We start from the raw sequence: 22,402 nt of genomic DNA on the forward strand, positions 1-22,402 counted from the left end.
AATTAAACAACCATTTTTTAATTTTTTTTATCTGCAGCAGGGTTTTTCTTCTTATTTAAAGTCTATGCCAACAACATGTTTACGACACAGACGTCCTGTTACCGTCCGCTCGGGAGACCCCGCGTCCCGAAACGTGCGCACCCGAGCTCCGGGCGGGACTTCCTTTCTCTTGCGGATGCTATATCGGATGTGAGCAGGCAAGAAAGGGCTTGGTCCGGGTATCACTGGTGTGTTTGTGCGGCTCTGGTACAGCAGAGAACCGGGGCTGACGACGCCGCTGCAGCAGAAGCCTCGTAGATGAACCTCGTCCCCGGCTATGCTGCCCTGAGAGCATCCGCCCCGCCAACATGTCTGAAGTCAACAAGACTATTCAGAAATGGCACGCCAGTTTCAAGAAAGGCACAGACTTTGACTCGTGGGGACAATTCGTGGAGGCTGTAGATGAGTACCACATGTAAGTTGCATTCAACATGTGTATCGTGCCTCTCCACGCAGCGTGGTTCATCCCGGGCGGCATGCTTATTCTTGCAACATGCAAAGGAGACAACAGATAGTAGGCTGCATGGTGCTTCACGAGAAGTTCTAGCCTCCGAGCTGTCAAGTCAGCTCCTCACAGCAGTAAACAAACCGCGTCCATGACGTAATGTGGCGGTGGTTGCAGAGGCAGCAGGGTCGCTTGTTTGGTGTCTGGATGTTGCATCTCTGATTCATTCACCAGCAGTTTGAGTTGAGGGGGATTCTTTTTTTTTTTCTGTCATGGAAAATGAAACCCAGAGCCTCGTGCAGTGTGTTTTATTATGTGTCATGCAGCGCTAGAAAAGGGGGCCAATATTCCCCTCCGAGCATTGAGAAATAGTCAGCCACACCCTCTTCTTGTTGTGGGTTTTCATGCGTTTAGTGAGGAATGTTTCCTGCTTTCAAGACCATATCTTGTCTTCGCACATTTTTAAAGATGTGATCTGCTGCGTCAGCTAATGTTTTAGCAGATATTGCACTAATAATATAAAATGTAGACCCTGACGCCTTTTTGTTTAACCAGAAGGGGGCGCAAACAGACATCATTTAGCCACCTTTACGTCACAATAATCTTCCAAGTTTTACTGCAAAGCATTAACCCACTTTTGTGTTGTCGTTTAGTTTAGCGAGACAACTGCAGAAAGAGGTGCAGTCAACAAATGCGTTCGACTTCACAGAGGAGCAAAAGGTAATCGGTACATCTCTCTGTTATCTCTGGGAATAAAGACAGGGATTCTGCATCAACTGACACGATTTATGTTTTCTCTTCTTTTAGAAAACTTTAGGAAAGGTTGCAACATGCCTGGAGATGAGAAGTGCCAGTTTGCAGGTTCGTGTCATTTAAAAAAAATGTGAAATATGTGGAATCTTAGAAAGAGTCAAGTCAATTTATTTATAGTGCACATCTTAAAAACAACTAATGTTGACCAAAGTGCTTTACTGAGAGGGGAAAATTACAATCAAATCAATAAAAATATCAGAAACAGACTTCCCACGGCCATTAAAGCCAAAGGTCAAAGCAAAAAGCATGAATTCACTTTTCTAACGATGATATCAAACGTGTCTTCTGTTCTGCAGTGCACACAGTCAAAGGAGGACTTCAAGTTAGAGGAGCTGAAGAAACTGGAAACCAGTAAGTGAAGCGACTGGGAGTTGAGCTCTAACTCGTTTCCAACTCGTTGTGGCTTCGTATTCTCATCTTCCTCCTTTTTGTCAACAGTAATTCAAAATATCTTGACCTACAACAAAGAATTTCCTTTTGATGTGCAGCCAGTGCCCTTACGGTAAACATCCCACGTTGTTTTCTGTTTTTTAAGTTTGTATTTTACGCAATATCCTGCGTGATTTATCGACGTTGTGTGAGATGTTGATTAAACCTGCCGTTCGTCTCCATCAGGAAAATCCTCGCTCCAGGTGAAGAGGAGAGCCTGGAGCTGGAGGAGGAGGAGGAGGAGGAGGAGGACGCTGCAGCAGGAGCCGGTTCCACAGAAGCTTTCCCCCCGAGAGCCCCCGGTACTGTGCGACCTGTAACCGTGAATAAAACGCACCTGCTGCTCAGGGGATGTTTGATTAGTTGCGTCCCGTTGTCCTGTTTTGGCGGGCTGTTTGACTGTGTGTCTTTTTGTTTCTCTCTGTCGGTGCTGTGCATGGCTTCATCGCTCATTCCTGCCTGCTTCATTTGCAGCTTCGCAAGGTACGAGCTTTTATCCACCAGCATCTGAATGAGTTCTCTCCTGCACGACGGACGTGTTTTTATCACGGCCTTTCAGAAGCGTATCGTACAGAGTTATATTGTTATTTATGAAGGTATGCACATGGAGATGTTTTCTCTTTTTCAACGGAGAGCTTAAGTCCCTTCCACTTTATGAAGTCAGCCTCTGTTCCACTAGCTCTAATCCGTTTTCTATAAAATGACTATGTGTCTCTTCTATAGTGACAAACGCTGCAGTTCCACTACAGCTTTACTCTTCTCATCGCTCATCAACCTCGTTTCCGGTCGCAGCTGATTTAAGCGAGAAGAAAAAGCTCCAAAGCTCCTCTTCATGCTACGTGTAGTTAGCGACTAGCTGGTGAACGTCTTGGAACATTGAGCAGCTAAAGAGACTGATGTCTCCCTCAGGAGGTGTCTGAGACCTAAACTGAGCTCAAAGGAGAGCGTATGTTGGACGCGTTCATCGGGTGGCCAGAAACAATTGTGTGAATAGGCAACTGTTTATAAACATTACTTTTTTTAGGTGATTTATGTCAATTTTGTGTCGTAAGTGGCCAAAAAAATCAATGTATGTGGCTTTAAGATACAGTCAGAAAACTCCTTTTATCATGCTTTAGCTTCCCAGAGAGACAACAGACAGCTCTGTCAAACGGTCAATCGTTAATGTCCGTAACCTGTGTCCTCCACAGGTACCTTGTTGCCACGCTTACCCTCAGAGCCTGGGCTGACACTACTCACACTAAAGATAGAAAAGATCGGGTTGAAGGATGCCGGGCAGTGCATCGACCCGTACATGACCATCAGTATCAAAGGTAACGATCCACTCGCCTACTCGAGAGCTTTGGATCGGCCACGTTTCTGTGAAGAGGCTGCACTAAGTGCATCACCTCGAGTATAAAATGTCCGTTCTGCCAAAAGAAAAACCCACGAGCGCATTCTGTTTTTCCTCCGCCTGCAGATTTGAACGGCGTAGATGTGAACCCTGTGCAGGACACACCTGTGGCCTCCAGGAAGGAAGATACCTACATCCACTTCAGTGTGGAGGTAGAGATCCAGAGACACGTGGAGAAATTACCAAAAGGTAATACTGACCGCTTATAGAAAGTCAAGTACTATAAATGTAACAGCTCAAAGGATAATATTCTGGATGTACTGTATTCCATGGTTTGCTTTCAGTCAACAAATCCCATGAAAAATCCCAAACCAATGAAAATCCCACCGACATTACTGTCAGTGTACATGTATATTATTGGAAATAAGTAATAACCCCTTGAGATGTGCGATCTCGTTTTTAAGGGGGTCCTGAAATAAAATAAAAAATTGGTGTGACATTTTTTTGTAAACGAATAAAACGATCTAATTTAAGAAAAACTGAACAAAAACAATATTGAGCCACAGAAATGAAGCGGACCAGACTTTCCAGGAGATGGCGCTGTGTTGCAATTGGTTCACGGTGAATCCCTGTTTTTCACACGCAGTCTCGTCGAATTAAAGAACAGGAACACGATTTAAATATTGCACTCGATCAAATGCCATTTAACCAAGAAATCGAGCTCGGGTCTAACTGTAACATACTGGGGTCTGGATCGGGACGAGAGGACAGGCGGTAACACAAAATATAGAATAAGGCCGATCCTTTAAGTTTTGAGGTCATTATTGAGTGTTAACCTTCGTGTTCATGCTGTACATTCTTCCAGGAGCAGCCATCTTCTTTGAATTCAAGCACTACAAACCTAAAAAGGGGTTCACCAGCACTAAATGCTTTGCCTTCATGGAAATGGACGAGATCAAACCCGGCCCCATCGTCATCGAACTGTGAGTCCACCGGCGCGTTAAACGATTTAAAAAGGAATTCCTTTGCGTCTCGAAACAATGACGTGTATAAATACTGGACCTTCTTGAATTTCAGGTACAAGAAGCCCACGGACTTCAAGAGGAAGAAGCTGCAGCTTCTAACAAAGAAACAACTCTATCTCCATCTTCATCAGACAATACACAAGGACAGCTAAGTGGCAGCACAGCCCGGACTTTGAACCGCCTCCTTTTTGAATCTCTCTCTTACATCCAACGCGACGTGTCGCTCCACCTCATCAGCTCCAGCAATACCAAAACAAGGTTGTAGTCTTCTGTTTTCTCGATGAGTGTATGAAGGAAGTAAAGGGAGTCAAAGATCAGTCACAGCAGCTCAGACTTTTGTATTCTTGACAAGTGCATGTAACCTCTGTTGTAGGAAACCCTTCTCCAAAAACTCAAGAACCCTTTAGTTTAGTTTGTTTGACTGGTTGGAGGTTTCATAGGACAGAAGGGTTGTTAAACAGTTAAACCACCTCATCGCCAGTCTTCCTGAGCTCACTGATTTTTGGGAAAAACATGGGACACAACGTGAGTTATTGCAGGTGCTAAATTAAAATCACTATTTAATGTTTGTGCTGTTTGGTCCCTGAAACATTAAACGACGTTAAACGATGTGGCCATGTTGGTGAAGTCATGGCAGTTTATAAAGCCTCTCCCCTAAATAACAAACAAGCGTCCGAGTCCAGAACGGTTTGTGTGCCGTAATTAATTAAGACCTTCATGGTTGAATTATCAATTAAATAGATTAATTTAAAAGCTATTACAAACTGGTTAATAAACCTGGCATTACATCTATCTAGGTAGAAATTGTGACAAAAAGATTAAATTCCCTAATAAATAATTCAGCTTTATTTATTATTAAATTCAACTTCAGGTTAATCCATTTACTAATGTCACTGTTTCCATTGTGTGCTTCTTTAAATATGAACTGAACTTTCACATTAGTCATTGATTGTGAATAAAAGTATTGATGAGAGCAGCTTTAATTTAAGGAACTGGCTCTCTGATTGGCCAGCTGTTATGTGAGTCTATCCAATCAGAGCTTAAATCATAAATGGAAACTATAAATTATTTCATACATATATGAATTACTAAAGTAGTCAAATTGTCCTCATGGCACACTTATGGCTTGTTGTTCAGTCACAGACAGATTCAGCAGGGGGCATTTATCATGTTACATGGTGAAATTCTAGGTTAAATATGCATTAATGCTCCGACCAGTTTAAGAATAATCATTTTTAAAAGTTATGCTGGCTTTGTTTAGAATCACAAGTATGATTTCTATAAAATTATGTGACAGTTGCCACATTTCAGTGTTCACGCTTCAGTATGCATTTGATTTAGTTTGTTTACACACGGTTTCATGTTTTTTGTGGGTGCAGCATGATTTGCATGATTCTCGACTTGATGTGCACATCTGTCGCAGTCCATTTCTTTAACAAGCAGAGATCCAGTGTTCAGGTTGGATGTTCATCCCCTGCCAGAAGTGTTTGTTTTTAAACTCTAGTGTTACATTGCAGATCAGACCTATGTCTATAGGATGCATCTGTATTGTCAGTCAAAGAATTTCCTCTTAAAGCCACTACTTTTATTTTGAAAGTCACGTCACCCTGTTATAAAGGCCTTTAAATAAATAAAGTTGCATGTACCTTTTGTCTCCAATCGGACTTTACAGATGTTCATCTTCACTAAACATGTACAATGTAATATTTGAGTTTCGATGTTTTTGTAATATACAGTAACTTGTATGTATGCAGCACCATGATGTGGTCAGCCCTGAGACCCGTGGAGTGTTTTCTTGACAGACTGAGGGGAAGTGTATCAAACATTTACAATGCTTTTCATTTTTATTAAACTACAAATGAAGCAGTTGAACAGACTGCATTTTTAGGATGTGTCATTTATGCAAATATTAGGCCCCTGAATGTTACGAACATGTTATATTGCTGCTGTGTGGGTCAGATTAACTAAGTATTCACTCAAAGGCTTTGGGGCAATCCTCTTCAAAGGACTAAGACTTGTTTTTCATGCTCTCCAAAAGGTTTAGTTAAAAAGCAAAAGAAATGGACAGAACAGCCGGACAAACGTCTTGAGTCGTTGATGAAATGCTCCACAGACGTAGCTAAATATGCTACATGCAGTTTTTGGATAAGTTCACATGTCAACTGACAACAGTCCAGATGTATGCCTTATTTCTTTCCAAATAAAGCAAACGCTGTAAAGACATGTTGAAAATGATTTAGGCGCAGTGTAAAATACATCCACTGTAACCAGTTAGTAACATAACATCGACAGCTTTTACGTTCTTTATTATTACAAGTTCTACCAACATAGTAAAATAAGTTATACATCTGGCCATCAAATTACACATCTGCTTTACAGTCGACTCGAAAGCAACAGCTTTGGGAAATGATGGAGTTCCTGAAACGCTAGACGCTAAACTCCTTTTTAAAAATAATTTCCACAGGAAATGACATTTAAAAAAATTGCCCCTTAAAAATCATTGATATATATACTTTTTTAAAAGATCAACAAAAATGAAACTACATAATGAATTATTGCACAATAAGCAGTTTAAAAAAGTGGCAACCCTCTTCACACATTGATTTCAGACACAATTATTGATGCTTTAATTTAAGGACTTTCTTTTTATAAACATCCTTGCAATTTTTTATTTTATAACTGAAATATGAAAATAATCATGACCTTTGTTCAGACTGGATCTGGCGTGATGATGTGATGATGTGATGTGTTCAGGCTAAGTTCAAGTCCTCAGCCACAGCTGGTGGCATCTTTAAGGCTGGACCCTCGCTGAGTCCTGAGGGGCCTCCTGCTTCGCATGCAGGTCCTGTCTGGGGCCGCTGTGCGAGTTATGGAGGGCGTCGGGTGGAGCGTGACCGTGTGCGGGATGGGGCGGGGCCCCTGGAGGCAGGTTCATTGGTGGGCTGTTGTGGTCTCGGGGTCCCGGGTAGCGCATGCCAAGAGGGACAGGTGGACGTGGTCCCATAGGTACACGGACACCTGGACAGAACGATAAAAAAAAGGGAAACATATTCAAATTTACAATATTTGTTGACAGCCCTACTACTCAATGACCCGAAAAACCTTGGGCTCCAGACCTGGTGTATACTGATATGACGACAAAAACTAATAATGAAATAACAGAGGGCAGAATGTACCATGTTGCAGAGGCATCGGCCCGAAGTGATGAGTTGGATGGAAGTGTGGCGGTAGTGGACCCCGAGAATCGATGACATGTGCAGGGGCCGGCCTGGGGTTGAATGCATGTCCGTTGGCAGGGCGAGGTCCAAACTCTCCTCCCATTGGTCCAGGCAGTGGCATACCTGGGTGCCCATTGGCTGGTAGTGGAGGCCCATGATGAGGAGCTACATTAGGAGGAAGAGGACCCGGTGGAAGGTGGTAGAGGCCAGGTCTTAGAGCTCTGTAAGGTCCAGGAGGCGGCAGGCGGCCGTGGGGTCCAGGAGGGAGGATCTGGTCGTGGGGGCCATGTGGAGGTCCTTGGACCATAGGACCCGGTGAGTCCCTGATCGGAGACGCAAGGAAGGATCCAGGTCCCTGAAAAAGACACGATGGTGAGAAAGAGCAGTGTGCGGTCGCTTCAATTTCAGTCGTTACTGGAAGTGAGTAGATATGGAATCAAATTTTAGTCATGCAGTGAAAAGATCCACAAACCAAAAGATCCTTTAGCCGAGGCTCAAATCACATGGCCAGTAACCTCACACCATGATTACAAACCACTTTCACAAACACTCGACCCCTGACTCACACACTTGCAACTTTCAAGGACCCAAAATATTTTCCAAGACACATTTTAGCTGAAGTTTAGACACGATGAAAAGAAGCTTTGCTTCAGGTGAAACCACACACTCAGCCCAAAACAGTTAAGTCAGCCCCAGTGAAGCAAAATGCTACAAATCTCTTCCCAAAATGCAAATCCAGCTTCAGGGAAGAGGGCGGCGAGCTTGCGGACGCCTTCACGCGCCGTGACTGGCCAGCCTCTATACTCACTGGCTCTGGACTGCCTGTGGAGGCCTCAGCCTGTGTCTCTGCTTTAACCTGTGGATCTACTGCCTGTGTCTGTTTTAGAGCAAGGACATACACAACGGACATGTCGGTAGGAGCTCTCCAGCCCTGCAGATGGAATGAGGGAAAGGTAACGTGTAAGAAATGATCGGCTGAGAAAAAGACTTACAGATCCATCCATGTTGGCAGGGGACGAGCTTCGGGGGCCCATCATGTCTGAAAGAGGAGAAACAGTGCTGTAACGAGGCTGAACGCAAAAGGTGAACTCGTTGAAACGCAGAGATGGCAGAGGACATACCCATCCCAGAGATGTGTTTGCTTTCAGGGTAACGGCCGTGTGGGTCTGATGGAGGCCGTGGACCTGAAGGGGAGAAGAGAAGAAGATGGATTGACTACCGAAATTCCTCAGGACTCTTGCCTGTAGCACTTTACCAGGGAAGACGGTTGGAAGAAGCAAACAAAGGATGGCCATCTGTTCTCTGTGAATACTACAGTCAGAGGAAAAAAGCATTATGGATGACTTTAAAGCCCCCGAAAACATGGTTTTTACCTGTAATTCATGACTCAATAAGCAATTGATCCTTCTGTATCTTTAAGATTTTAACATGCAGTCAAATATGTGTTGAGGGTCTTCAAATTTATAAATGATTCAACAAAAAGAAACAAAAGTAGAGCAGTAAAAATGGAGCTGAAGACAGAGATACCAGGATGACACACGGGGAAAAAAAAGAAGAACTCAAGAAGGTGACAGATCTGAAAAGAAAAATGAAGTCAAGTGTGGAAGAGAACAAAAGATTTAAAGACAGAAGGCTGTAGCGGAGGGATGATGTCCGACTGTGGCGACGGTTAAAGAAGGTGAAGTAATCCACCGGGACTCACCGTACAGGTCAATTCTTCGCCCCAGTGGGGCAGACGGAGGGCGCCTGGGACCCTCTATCATTATTGGAGGGGACGGTGCACCCCCACTCACAGGAGAGGGCCCATAAGAATCACCTGTTACGATCAAAACCATCCATTTACCAAAAGGAAAAGAAACGGGGGGACAACACACTCCAATCTACGCAGAGACGAAGGCCTCATTCCGGGCTGTCAGAAGACTGTCGAGCACATTGAAATCATCCTCTTCTCAAAGCTCTGCAGGACGAGGAGTGACCCAGTTGGAAGAAAACAGCAGGAAAGGTAGCGCGTTTACCTTGGCGAGGGCCGGCAGGTTGTCCAGAGTTCGGTCTGAAGAGAGGAGCGCGGCGCTCATTGAGCTGGGAGGTGAGTACAGCCAGTCTGGGTAAAAGAACACGGGGAATTAGTATTTATATTATTGAGTGATGAGTTTGTTTTCAGAAAATTGTGAAATGGTTCCCAGAGCTCAAGGTAGGTGACGTCATCAAGTTGCACCTTTTGTCCAACAAAACAGTCAAAAACCAAACAATATTCAGTTTACAGTGAAATTAAACAGAGAAAAATAGCAAATCCTCACATTTGAGGAAGTGCATGTTGATTAAAAATGATGACAAATCGAATTATTTTAAACTATTTTTTACGAATTCTATCAACACTTACTTTTCGCGGAGCTTCGATGACTCAAGCTTCTCTTGATTCAGAGCTCGCTCTGCATTACGAGCATTTACCTGGAAACGTAACGGAGAATTAGTGTGCGACTAGAATCTGAGCTTATTGTCAATCTTAAATATCTACAGCATATTGGCAAGTGTGAAATAAAGTGTGCCACTTTGTGCTGCATACCCAGTTTGAGTGAGTTTTGTTTTCCTGTTCTTTGATCTAAAAACAGACAGAAACCAGATATTTAGTCAGGGGTTCAGTCCGATGTCTCCGTGTACTTGCTCATTTAGGAATGAGTAGCTACCTGGTCTTTATAGACTTGCTCCGTCTTCTTCATCTCGTCCTCGATGTCGTTAATGCGTTGCCTGAAGACTCTAACCTGCTCCTCGGCCTCTACAGCTTTTCCTCCCACCTCGGACAGCTGACTCTCTTTGCTGCGTCGCTCCAGCTCTTCCTTCGTTAATCTCCTGCGAAGCCACAGAAACTGTCTTCAAATAACGGCAACACCGGGTTCCCTCCACATCTCTCCGATGCAAATATGATAAACTGGCTGAAATCGGGGAAATTGTCAGGTGGGACATCTGAAGCTATCAGTCATAAAAGAGGAGAGGGACAGAGAGAGGAATCGGAGGCGAGAGGAACGGAGAGATGCATTGGGGAGAGACCGGGAGAAGAAATCGAACGGGAGTCAGAGGAAGATGAGATGGAGGAAGGAGGAAGGGATAGCACAGACAAATCGGGAGCACATAGGCCCATCGCGGAGTCAAGGTAAAAAAGGAAACGAGAGAGAGCATCAGACTGGGAAAAAAAGAGGAAATATGATGAGAATGATCTGTGTCTGGGCTTCACTTGGATTGGCAATGCAGATTGCCCAAAGCCACAGTGCGTGGTGTGCAGTGAGGTTCTGGCTAACAGTCTGAAACCCTCTTATTTACGTCGCCACCTGAACACCAAGCATGCCAGTGCAAGTCAAAGCCTTATATCGAAATTGGAGGAGTTACAAAACAGCCCAAAAAAACTGCAGTCTCATTCTATGTGTGGTTGATTGTAAATGAAATGTGATAATCTGCCTCTGAGCCTGTGCGTGTGTCCTCGCCATCCTCATTGCTCTTTAAAAGTGACGCCTTGTGTAACTGAAAGGTATTGAAACTTTGTTGCAGTGTTTCAGGGCGTTTTCACACCTTCAGTTCGTTTGCTTTGTTCTGATTCAGGGATTAATATGATACAATGTTGCAGTTGCTCCTTTGTTCGGTTTGTGTTCACACTGCAACATTTAACAGCGGACTAAATATTGTAAACAAACGCCGCGCGCGAGCAAACTGTTCTCTCATTGGTCCGATTTCTATGCGCTATAAATAGGCTCTGTTGCTTATTTTTTTTTTTAAGGTGTGGGGGATTGGGGGTGCGTGAACCCGGTCGGGATGTAGAAGGGGGTGCGCGGCCTAAAAAGTTTGGGAACAGCTGTTCTAGTGTGTAACAGCAGTTACAAATAAAAAAAGACGTGTTACGGCTTCACTTACTGCTGCAAAGCGTTTTCCTTTTGCTGATACATCTCAACCATGATTTCGTTTTTCTGCTGGAGGATCTTGAACTGGTTTTCAACATGGCTCTTGTCGCTTTTTAGGGCTGTGATTGCATGCTCCAGCTCCTGGTGTTGCTCTGTAGCCAAACACAATGGTGGGTTTAGAGAGAGGCAGGAAAAAAGGGCCCAAAAAAAACCACTTTGATCAAAAGAAAGATGGCCGACATACCTTCCAGTGACTTTCTCGTCTTTTCTTCATTCAGTAGTTTGGTCATGAAGCGATCGCGCTCTTCCTCGACCACAGTGAGAGTGGTCTGGACCTGGAAACAAATGATGGGAACATTTTAAAGCAGGTCAACACTTTGCGTTATTAGTATTAACATGCGTCATTCATTCGTGACTACGATGTATTTAACAGTTATTTCGAGATCTTACCCGAGAAACATCCATCATCTGTTTGATCCTGTTCTTCACGGCGGTCTTGTCTGAAAAAGACACTGAGAGACCATCAACCACTTAGTGTGACACATCACAGACAACAAACAATGTGGTGGTTTAAAATCGACTGAACACATTTGCGTATTACTGCTTTCATTAAGTTAGTAACAGAGTGGGACTAACCAGGAGCTACTTCACCATTGGCTAACACTTTGGTGTCACTCTTTTGCAGATCACAAGCGTCGAGGTCAGCCAGAAGTTCAGACAGCACCTGTCAGGAGACATGTTAGTTTGAGGGTTAGTTCATCATTTTATGCAAGTTAAGGACTTCTATGTACCGAGACAGCAGTATCCTGACCTCCACGTTGTGATCTTTGAGCACCACCGAGTCCTCCAGCTCTTTCTGGGACTTTTGGTAGACTTTAATCTGCTCGTTCAGCTCCTTGTGTTTGTCCTCCCAGCTCTTAATGGTAGCCTTGAGCTGTAAAAATTGGCGAGTCAGGAAACAGTATGCACATAAAATGATGATGGAAAAAAATTAAAACATGTCTTACCGTTTTATTTTCTTCTTTTCGTGCAGAGTAATCTTTCTCGAGACATTTGTGCTGAACTTTTCGGGCATCTTCGCGAATCTTGGCCTCGTCCAGGAGAACAGCGGTCTGGAAGCGAATGCATGCGGTTGAAAAGAGAAGCCGAAACCAGAAGCTTCATTTAATCTCGCAATGTGTGCGAAAGATTACGCAAGGACTCGTACCTTAGAGAGAGCCTCCTGGATCTTCTTCCTGCTGAGCTGGAGCTTCTCGTTTGACTTCTCCAACTTCTCGATCTGTTAGAGAAAACCGTTCAGCGTCACGAGTCTGAGACGAGAGCTAAAGACGGAGCAGGAAGGTAAATATATTAAACAGTTACCCTGGTGCCATTTTGCAGTGAGTTTGCCCTCTCGTCTTGGAGTAGTTTTGCACATTTGTTTTTTTCCTCAGCTGCGTGCTCATTCCGGGTTTCTGCCTCCAAAACTTTACTCTGCAAATAGATAATGAGAGAAACTTCAGACAGTCTTTAGACAATAAGAAGCCATTTAGACCCAACACTCTATGCAGTAAGAGTTAATACAAAGACTTAGTATCCGTAGTGCTTACCTCCAAGTCTTGCATCCTTTTTATTGTACAACTAACTGTTTCCTTTGACTGTTTTTGATTTTCTTTCAGTTGTTCAGTCTTCAAAAAATAAGAAAAAAAACAACATTTTAGAAAGTTCCAGAAACAAAACAACGTATATTTTGTTCACAAGTAGTTTATAGATATTTGACCACATGTTACTTGTAGCTCACCTGTTTTTGGAGTTCAGACATTTTGGCGAGAGAGTCATTCTTCTCTTGTTTTAATGCCAGGATTTTCTCTGCCAGCCTTTTTTCATCCACTGAGTCCAACAGAGAGTACACAGTCAGTTACATTTTACACTTCTGCATTTTGTAATGTATCACAATATATTAAAACTTACCGAGATATTCGCTCCTCTTAACCTGAAAATGTTTAGAAAGCCAATAAGTAAAGATCAGTTTGGAATAACTGTCACGGTATGATCACCATGTACATAATATAGCTTTGTCATATCAGGAACCGTGTACAAATGATAAACAGTGATACAGATAAGAATGTATTATGTCGATCTCAAACCATGGGTAGGAGAGCCGACATTTCAATGATGTGTGCATCTTCAGAGTCAAAACCTAATGACATCGAAGCTCATACAATTACAATATTTGTTGTTGTTGTTGACAGACCCTAGCACCTCCTTTGAGCAGAGATGAGAGCAGCACACTTACTGCCAACACGGTCCTCCAGAGGAAGAGGGTGAAGGTCACCACTCCAACCAAAGCAGTGATGACCACAACTTGCCACGGACATCCAAACAAGGTTTCCCCCGGCTTCCACTCTTCTGGCAGCAATGAAATCACCTGACGGCACACAAACAAATCCAGAATTAGTAAGGAATGATCGGGGACCCAATCAGGAATGATGAAATAAATCTTCCATGTCTCGAGGCTTAATAAATGAGGGGGGGGGGGGGGGGGATACTCTTGTTACTCTTCTTACGATGTGAATAATATGATGATGAGACTAAAAATAGAGACAGATGACTCGTCAATATTTGCCAAAGCCCAGCGAGACACTCCAGCGGGCCTACAGTAGCTTCAGCCTCACTTGCACTATTTACATGCACCCCTAGACTGAGATACTGTGTATTCATTAACATAATGAACTAAATACACGTGTGATATGTTACTCTATTCACACCGCACTGAGAGGAGAGCTCATCAAGATCTAGAGCACAAGCACACAACAATAAACAAAGCATTGCTGGACTAATAAAGAAGTATTAAACGGGGTAACATTGAGTGTATTATAACGGCTTCCTTCACCTGATCCTTCAATTATCATACAATAGTTGTTTGGCTGTCGTACTTATGAATTGTATCAGTAGTCACAATAGACCATAACTTTACTACTTCATTAACGTTGAGTCATACTAAGAGGAACTCTTGCCTATTGCTCCAAACACAGAGAAACCTTTGAACTGAGCATGTGGCAGTTCACAGAGGAACAAACACACACTCCAATGAAACAGAGGGATTACACATTCATCTACACACCACATCTGCTGACAGGATTAACGTGCTCTCTTCAATCAGCTTCATTTCACTCACTTCCATTACACTTTTTTTCAGTATGTAGCAATGCACAAAAGCAGGACTGCAACCATACTATGTTTCACTCAAACTCTAATCCACACACACACACAAAGATATGAAAGAGCCATATGAAAGTTATAGATAACTAAGAGGCATCATCAACTGCATCAGGTTTGGTGCGTAAGCTCAGGGGAAATGTTCAAGTCAATGTGCATCAGCACTAATCTAATGCTCATTAACACGTCAGCATAATGAATGCTTCACATAAGAGACTCAAATGTTCACTCACGTGATGCAGCTCCTTGAGAAACAACATGTAAACATGCTCCGGTTCCATTACAGGTCTGGTTAAAGCATCACCCTCCATGCTATATATAACGTTAGTCTTTGAAATACAAACGGAACTAGCACGAGTAACGTTGTGCTAGTTTGACAGATGTTCGCTTTGCTAGCACGTCGCTGTTATCCTCAAAGCAAACCGCACAATTAAGCTACCGAGGTTAGCCGTTAAAGCCCTGATAAATAACAAAATACGTCGTTACAAAAACTGACAACGATAGATAGTCGAGACAGGTGATAAGTAGGACTTGGCAACAACAGTCTGCTAAGTAATAACAGACGAGTCGTCGTGTCCCATTCACTATCAAAAATACACCGACGAGCAGGAAACGTCAGCTGAGCTGGAGGTTGAAATATGGATTCATATTAGGCTACAAAAAGCAAGTGAGAACCTAAATTAATTTGACAGCCCAGAGTTCATCATAATGCTGTTTTTTTATGATGATTTTTTGCCAAAACAAGGCCCGCCGGGTTGTGCTAGTGTCCAGTTAGTTAAGCTCTGGCTGAACTTCAGCCTACGACACACAACATGACAGGGGGAGGCCCGTGGGACGTTCACGCACAATCGGAAATTTGACTTTTCCCCCCTGATACACAGGTCCCAGCATTCACCCTGTTAATCATTGACAGCTCGTGCTGTCTAAATGTGTGAGCGCAGGAGGATGCAAGTCAAAATGCTTTAACAGCAATATACATATCATAGGCCGGTTAAGTGAGACCTTATACTTTTGTTTCATTCATTTTTACCGATATGAAAAATAATATTGGTAAAATTGTGATCATTAGACCAAATTAAAACATTTTTGAAAATTGTCATTATACCTTTACATGTATGAGAAGTACTGAGATTGTGATCATGTTTTTGTCAGTTCAGTTCAGGGTCCCGAAACCTTTTTTTACATTTATGAATGGGGACTATTTTCCAATCGGCAATATCTTTGCAGACCTACCGACTGCTGTGTGTTCTGGGCCTGAACAGGAAGTACCAAGGAAGAAGGCAGAACAGACTCTGCCAAGATCTTTCGTAATTATTGCGGAAGTTCCTTTTCTATCAAGATAAATGCTGAACTAGTGAATGGAGTAGCTAGAATTCTTAGACTTGCCTCAGTGGTCCACTCTGCAATTTTACTCCTGATCAACAAAAGGATGCAGCCCATGTAAACCATCCCAGTTGAAAATAATCCCATTTCTTCTTCATGAATTTCAGACACTGGTCCCACGGAGTCCAAAGAACCTGGTGGACCAAAATGAACCTGTTAGTCAGGTTATGTGTGTTACGGACAAAGTACAAAAAATGTAATGCAGTCAAAGTAGTCAAAATATCATGCGATTATCAAACAATTCCTCCAAAAACCAGGTGAATCGAGGAAAGACTGACTTGGACTGATGAGGGGACGGATTTGCTGACCCCAAGAATGACATTTTGAGCCTAATTGTGCTCAATTCTATGATAACCCAAGTCCAAAGTGCTAAAATCAGGGTTTCATTTTGCCCCCAATAGTGAGGATTTTTTAATATAAATGTCAAATGTATGTTGAGGGCTTGACAAACAGAGTAAAAGTATTCTTTAAATTTAAGGAATCACCTTCAGAATGGAAGCCAAGTGAGCAACTATTGTTTCAAAGTTTAAGAAACTATAGTTATGGATGCGAAATACCAACCTGAGGGCGAGGGCTCAACCTCGACACCAAGGCCCATGTCTACGGGTTTTTCCAGGGTGGCTTGAGGGACTTCCTGCCTCTCATCTGATGCACTGAAGCTAGGCTGATTGTCTTTGTCTTTATTAAAGTGTCCGCCATCCTCCTCCGCACCGACATCCGGTCCACCGTGTGCCTCGTCCAAAGCCACCTGGTCTTCTTTAGTCTCCGCTGGTCTTTCCTCCTGAATTGTTACTACGAGGTTGTCATCGCTCTCAGCCTCAGGGACGCCGACAACCTCGTCTTCTTCAACAATGTGGGGCGTGTCTTCTTTTACTTGCAATTTGTGTTCATCTACAACAAAAACAGATGAACAGTTAGGGATCAGTCAAGGAGGTCATTTTCCAGGTCTGTCTAAAAAGGTTTCTGGATGGTAGTCCAGGTAGGAGATGTTATTTTGTTGAACTCTGGTTTCCATCAAACATATTTGATCTGGTGACAGCAGGTGCGGTCTATGTGGCTTTGTCAAGAACAAGGTGTTTGTTCAGTAGGAGGTCAGTGTGACTCTCTTTAATAGCAGAGAACACATTTAAACGTAAGGTGAGCAGAGCTAAGACCGGTACAGCAACTATTTTAAATCTGTATTTGGGCTCTAAGCCACACATCACATCTGCAAAACAAAAGAAAAGAACGTTTTCATCTCGAGAATTACACACAAAGGAAGTGGCCGTGGAGTCCACTTATGCAACATGGTTGACAAACGATGCAAGTAGGGCAAGATTTCCAAATCTAAAAAATGGTGACGCTGTATGGCCAAGAATAAAACATGTATTTTTTTTTGTTTTTAGCAGTGGCCGCAATTCACTGTTGTGTGCAGTGTTAAGTGTACAATCACAGACCGTAAACCTTTATCTAAACTAAAATTAAACATTAAAAACAAAACCTACCGTGGTCAATATCTGATGCTTTTTCTGCGGCCAAAGGCGTGCTGTCACTGGCTGTGGAATACTTCTGTCGTAGGCTGAATCCGAACTCCTGGAAGTCATCCATTATTTCAGTCTCCTCATCCAAACCGCTTGAGTCTGCAGGTTGGTCAGAACTGAGTTTTGAGCTCCGGCTATCCAGCATCGTCTCGATCTCGTCCAGGATGGCGTTTTCAGAGGCCTCCAGGATGCGATCGAGTGCATTTTCAATGTCTTGCGTGGTATCCGTGCGTGCGCGATGGGAAGCCTGCAACTCGACGTCCAAGTCAGAGTACATGGCCTCCACTTTGAAGAGATTCCTGAGACCCAGAAGCTTTTGGAGCTTCTCCATGGTGTCCTCTGAGAAACGGCCTCGGAGCAGAGTCAGTCTCATCACGCTGTCGCTGTATTCGGGCTCTGGAGTGGACACAGTGGGCGGAGCCGTTTCAGGGGAGGCTTCAGAGTCTTTGTTGTCAGATTGTGAGAGAGAAAGTGCATTTTCATCTTCAAGTAATTCTTCTTTCTCCTCCTCTTTCGGTTCCTGCACCTCTTTCTCTTCTTCATCTTTCCACTCATCTGCAAGACGTTCCTCGTGACTCTCCGGTCCCTCCACAGATAATTCTGGTCGACTGTTATTACTCTCTAAATTGGTAATTAAGTGGTCATGTATGTGATTAGGTAGGCGGTCATCTACTGTCTTTTCATCATCTTTAACATCTGAATCCTGTATCTGCTCAGTGAACGGGTCTGGCTGTGTTTCAGTTAGGGTACCAGCTAATTCTAGATTCGGCACAGTTTTGTTTTCGTCCAATTCATTGTCCAAATCCTCACTCTGCTCCATTACAACGCTACTCTTACCATCATTATTAACCTCCGAATCTTTGGACACTTCCTCCTCGTCCTCCTGCTCATCCTCCTCCTCCTCGTTGTCCTCTTCTTCTTCTTCCTCACTCTCAATGGGTTCATCTGTTGTTTGAATATCAGAGTTTTGAGCCTCATGAACGTCAGCAGTATCATCTTGTGACACCGGATCCACTGATATTGCAGTTGCTTCTGTTCGATGGTGTATCGGCTCATCAGTTGGTGTTAGAGTTTCCTCCGAGGCGTCCTCAGGTCCGATCTCTTCTACATAACCCTCATCATTGTCGTCATCATCTAACAAGGCTGGCTCTGAGTTCTCAGGCTCTTCAGATGATTCTACTGGTATTTGTTTTTCTTCTTCGGCGGCCTTTTCTTCCTTCTGAGGGGTTGTTGGAGCATGTTCTTCGTCCTCGTCATCGTCTTCCTCCTCTGAACTCAAATCTTGTGCTGTCCTCTCTCCCCCAGTCACAACTGAAAAAACAGCATCTCCGATGGACCCCCACACCGTCTTCTTCTCTGCCTCTGCCTTATTATCATGTGTAGTCGGAGGACTTTCCTGCTTTTTGAGGGAATCTGATGCTGGAGTGTTCCTGGTTTCTTCAGAAAAAGACAGCAATGGAGTTTCTGCTTGAACATCCATGTCTTCTTCGGGCAGATTTTCCACATATTCGCCTTCTTCCTCTTCTTCCTCTTCATACGGGGAGACATTCTTGGTGATTTCGTCTCCGGTGACGACGGCATCGAAAGTTGTTCCAAGGGTTGTTTTGAACTCGGGGATTTGCACTCCTTCAGAAACCGAGACTGGTTTGTTTTCTGAAGCAAAGTCTCCTTTGGGCACAGCTCCTACTTGAGATGTTGAGGGCGTTTCTTTGGTTTCACTCCTTTCTGACACATTTTCAAGAATGGACACGACTGTGTGTTCTGTAGCTCTTTCAGTAGCACCGGGTGTAGCTGCTGTCTCAGACAGTACTACTTCTGCAGGAGATGATTCAGTTGCTTCGTCAAGTTCATGTAAAGAGGCACTATCTGGGACTTCATCAAGGTTCTCATAGCTATCAGTTTGTTCTTCACTGTCAGTCGCCTCTTCTGCTGATGGCTGTGTTTCTTTCTGCTCATCCTCCGCCACTTGAATTTGGTCAGATGTTAAATTATTTTCGCCATCATTCTCCTCCAGTGAAGAGCCTAACAGTAAATCTACGTCGTAATTGTCAAACTTGTCAAATCCAGTGTCAAAACAGACAAAATCTGTTTCCTGAAAATAAGTTTAAAAAGACGACAAGATCAAAAAAACATCCTGCAACATTTTTAGAAGTCGAATTGATTCACGTAGTGAGCAACATATTTTCATACCTCCGCTGGAACTTCAATTTCTTTGTCGGTATAAAGGTGGTTAACTGCAAGAAGGTCGTTTGGGAAGTAGCCAAAGTGACTTCCCACCTATTTCAATTACAAGAGAACATGTTGAAGGTTCTAACAACATAGCGTAAGCTAGATGTTATCCATTTCTGATTAAATATTAACCAGAGTATACGTACACTTCCGGCCCACATGTCGGTCCTTCTGCCTGACAATTTGTAGTATACATAGATAGTTTCAGATTTTTTGACTTTCAGGAACCGACAGTCTGGTCCTGAGAAATCTTTGATAGCTTTTCCCCGACACAGAAGCACTGTGAAAGAAAAAGTGGAAGCATTAGAAATGTTTCAAAAAGATAAGCTTCATCAATATGTTATTATTGCTCTTTCTAAAATTCAAAATGCTTGCATACTATATTCAAAGATTAGGGCTTTTAATCAGTCTGTTATTTTCTCGATACAAGCCTTTGGTTCATGTCAGAAAATAGCCAAAAAAAATGCATATTTCAAATGTCTTGTTTTGTCCATCCAACAGTACAAAACCCAAAGATATATTTGGTTTGATGTGATTATTGATGAACAAAATCAGCATGTATTCACATTTGAAAAGCTGGAACCAACTGAGTTTTGGCTCTTCTTTTTTATTAAAAAAATGACTGAACCGATTGCCTGTTTTAAAAAAATGATTGCCAGGTTATTTTCGGTCAATCCACTCATTGTTTCAGCTCTACAATATTTCCATGACCAAAACATGCATCACAACAAACGACTGCAACTGATTAAACTAAAACGAGATGGCAAAGAGTGAAGCATTATTCAATTCAATTTATTTTCGTAGAGCCCAAAATCACAAATTACAAATTTGCCTCAGAGGGCTTTACAATATGTACACATTTGACATCCTCTTGTCCCGGGACCCTCACATCAGAACATGAAAAACTCCCCAAAAAAACCCTTTAACGGGGAGGAAAGAGGAAGAAACCTGTGGGAGAGCAATAGAGGAGGGATCCCTCTCCCAGGATGGACAGAAGTGCAATGATGTCATGTGTAGAACAGGATAGTGAATTACAACACATGCAATGTAATTAAAGCACATTCAATGTATGACACAACCACGACAGGAGGCAACACCTGGTCCAGGTAAACCCGGATACACAGGAACCTGTGAGGCGAGAAAGCACTGCATTGATGCAGTGTATTATTGAAACCATAATATCATGATTTTTAGATGTGTTGATTTAAAACATTTAATTCATCTTCTTGTGGCTTTTCTCTGTTTAATGTGTTAATGTGTCTAATATTTACTGTTTTAAGACTCCAAACTACCTTCTCCTCATGATACGTCAATCTAACCATTTCTTATCAACCTAACGTTGCACCAGCGTTTTGGGTTGCGGTCAACAAATAGGTGATTTCTTCAGGTGAACAACAACAACAACAGCTGTAACAACAGTCTCCTCATGCTGGACACACGTTACTTTAAATTGACTGGTTAAGACACGCAGACTAGTGACGTTAGTCGGTGCTGAGTAGCATTAGCGACAAAGAGGAACAACCACAGCCAACGTGGCTTAACAACACGCTTAACGCTAGCTGTACTTCGTCAGCTAATGTTTACTGTCGTTTGTCCAACGTCACCAACATTAGCAGAGTTTTGGCTAAAAGCCGGTGGCTAATTAGCTGCTAACATTAGCCAGCAGGAAAGGCCGGAGCTATCAGGAAACCGGCCACCACACCACGTCTGAACGAATACTACTACTAATAATAGCTAATACCTCATGCTAACATGAGCGGGAGGTGATGTCAGTGAGCAGCACACACATACGCAGCATCGGAGCTACCACGGGAGGTTATCCAGGTCGCAAATATCGACTGGCAACAGGTCCAGAGATAAGGCGCAGTTTATGGCTAGCTGTGGCATCTGGATGAGGGAAGATTGCATCCTTAGTGAGCTAGTGGTCACAACAAGACAGCAAACTTACGGCTGCACTCCTCATCGGCGCATCTTTTAAGGTCGGAGAACCTTTTTTCCAAGGCTGCGGTTGAAATAAAATTAAATAAAAGTAATAAAAAGCCCTGTCGGTAGAAGTGTTTTGCTGCCATGCTGGCAGCTTTAGTTGACTGGCTCGACTCTGCTGCTGGAGCATGAGCACTGGGAGCTGGAGGAGCCGACACGTCAGCAGATCAGATCCGGCTGGGTGTAGGCTCGGATAGATTTACAGGATATAAGGTTTGGATTTGGCTGCTCCGTGTGACTGTGAGAAACGATCCCACCCTGGTGCAGTGGTAAAACTGCACAAGGACTCAGCCTCGTCAGTCAGTGTGCAGTTTCTCCTGGAGTCATCCAATACATCTGCAAAATGCACCAAACTATGTAACTAGGAGACTGAAACCCAGGGATATTCACCCAGAGGATTAAAGGTGCACTGTAGCGACAGTAAATCACAGAAAATGCAGTTTGTTGAGGGTGGTAAATGGGCTTAAAATCATAACAAAACTGTTACCTAATATTGAAAAGGAAAATCAATATGTGATGCCGATCCATAATGTAGAGAATACATATTGCCAACAATTCTGTTTCAAAAGAATGGATCCTATTTGAACATTTTGAGTTTTGAAAATAACTATATGAGATAATCATGTCATTAACAAAACCTTTGATCCATTCAACATGTAATCCATTTAATGTTTGCTCACACCACTTCAAGATGGATGGATGGATGGATAGATAGATAGATAGATAGATAGTGGGAATTTACCATTACACATACAAATCACAAAACAAAAAGCATGACACTCAGAGACATATTAATAAGACATATATATATATATATATATATATATATATATATATATTATAAATATCAAGGTGGAACAAATCGTGTAAAACTGAAATAGCATACAGAAGCCCAGTTTC

The 22,402-nt window shown here is 43.0% G+C and overlaps 2 protein-coding genes across 5 annotated transcripts; one reads left to right on the top strand and one right to left on the bottom strand.

The window, feature by feature from the left end:
• Positions 1–221: 221 nt before the first annotated feature.
• On the top strand, positions 222–5,965 carry aida (axin interactor, dorsalization associated). 2 transcript variants are annotated; one of them, XM_079290550.1, is made up of 11 exons: positions 222–454; positions 1,138–1,204; positions 1,292–1,345; positions 1,594–1,648; positions 1,736–1,799; positions 1,913–2,028; positions 2,201–2,209; positions 2,917–3,039; positions 3,186–3,308; positions 3,925–4,042; positions 4,137–5,965. In XM_079290550.1, exons 1-11 carry the CDS (start codon positions 348–350, stop codon positions 4,234–4,236), a joined length of 936 nt encoding a protein of 311 aa, XP_079146676.1. In that variant the 5' UTR covers positions 222–347; the 3' UTR covers positions 4,237–5,965. The 2 variants fall into 2 exon arrangements, with proteins under 2 accessions (XP_079146676.1, XP_079146677.1); XM_079290551.1 differs by lacking the exon at positions 2,201–2,209.
• A 32-nt stretch (positions 5,966–5,997) lies between these two features.
• mia3 (MIA SH3 domain ER export factor 3) lies at positions 5,998–21,615 on the bottom strand. Of its 3 annotated transcripts, XM_079290547.1 has the most exons (28): positions 21,468–21,615; positions 19,666–19,799; positions 19,481–19,567; positions 17,255–19,382; positions 16,332–16,661; positions 15,774–15,904; positions 13,465–13,596; positions 13,140–13,161; positions 12,970–13,058; positions 12,779–12,856; positions 12,552–12,662; positions 12,397–12,468; positions 12,197–12,301; positions 12,001–12,123; positions 11,826–11,913; positions 11,640–11,701; positions 11,434–11,524; positions 11,203–11,341; positions 9,987–10,149; positions 9,866–9,901; positions 9,683–9,750; positions 9,318–9,403; positions 9,005–9,118; positions 8,424–8,486; positions 8,295–8,341; positions 8,111–8,179; positions 7,261–7,657; positions 5,999–7,102 (listed from the first exon to the last, which is right to left on the bottom strand). In XM_079290547.1, exons 1-28 carry the CDS (start codon positions 21,586–21,588, stop codon positions 6,876–6,878), a joined length of 5,313 nt encoding a protein of 1,770 aa, XP_079146673.1. In that variant the 5' UTR covers positions 21,589–21,615; the 3' UTR covers positions 5,999–6,875. The 3 variants fall into 3 exon arrangements, with proteins under 3 accessions (XP_079146675.1, XP_079146673.1, XP_079146674.1); XM_079290549.1 differs by lacking the exon at positions 9,005–9,118 and having other exon boundaries at positions 5,998–7,102; XM_079290548.1 differs by lacking the exon at positions 8,111–8,179.
• Positions 21,616–22,402: the final 787 nt, after the last annotated feature.

The sequence above is a fragment of the Melanostigma gelatinosum genome, assembly GCF_949748355.1.
Source record: "Melanostigma gelatinosum genome assembly, chromosome: 19".
In the NCBI taxonomy this organism is placed as follows: domain Eukaryota; kingdom Metazoa; phylum Chordata; class Actinopteri; order Perciformes; family Zoarcidae; genus Melanostigma; species Melanostigma gelatinosum.

What these genes read in the sequence shown, in the direction of transcription:
- aida (XM_079290550.1), top strand. Translation starts at nt 348, where the DNA reads ATGTCTGAAGTCAACAAGACTATTCAGAAATGGCACGCCAGTTTCAAG. An exon ending in ACTTCACAGAGGAGCAAAAG is followed by an intron (nt 1,205 to 1,291) that starts GTAATCGGTACA and finishes CTCTTCTTTTAG; the next exon opens with AAAACTTTAGGAAAGGTTGC. An exon ending in GTGCAGCCAGTGCCCTTACG is followed by an intron (nt 1,800 to 1,912) that starts GTAAACATCCCA and finishes CGTCTCCATCAG; the next exon opens with GAAAATCCTCGCTCCAGGTG.
- mia3 (XM_079290547.1), bottom strand. Translation starts at nt 21,588, where the DNA reads ATGGCAGCAAAACACTTCTACCGACAGGGCTTTTTATTACTTTTATTT. An exon ending in AGCAAGTCTATAAAGACCAG is followed by an intron (nt 9,902 to 9,986) that starts GTAGCTACTCAT and finishes GTCTGTTTTTAG; the next exon opens with ATCAAAGAACAGGAAAACAA. An exon ending in GCGAAGAATTGACCTGTACG is followed by an intron (nt 8,487 to 9,004) that starts GTGAGTCCCGGT and finishes TCTCCCCTTCAG; the next exon opens with GTCCACGGCCTCCATCAGAC.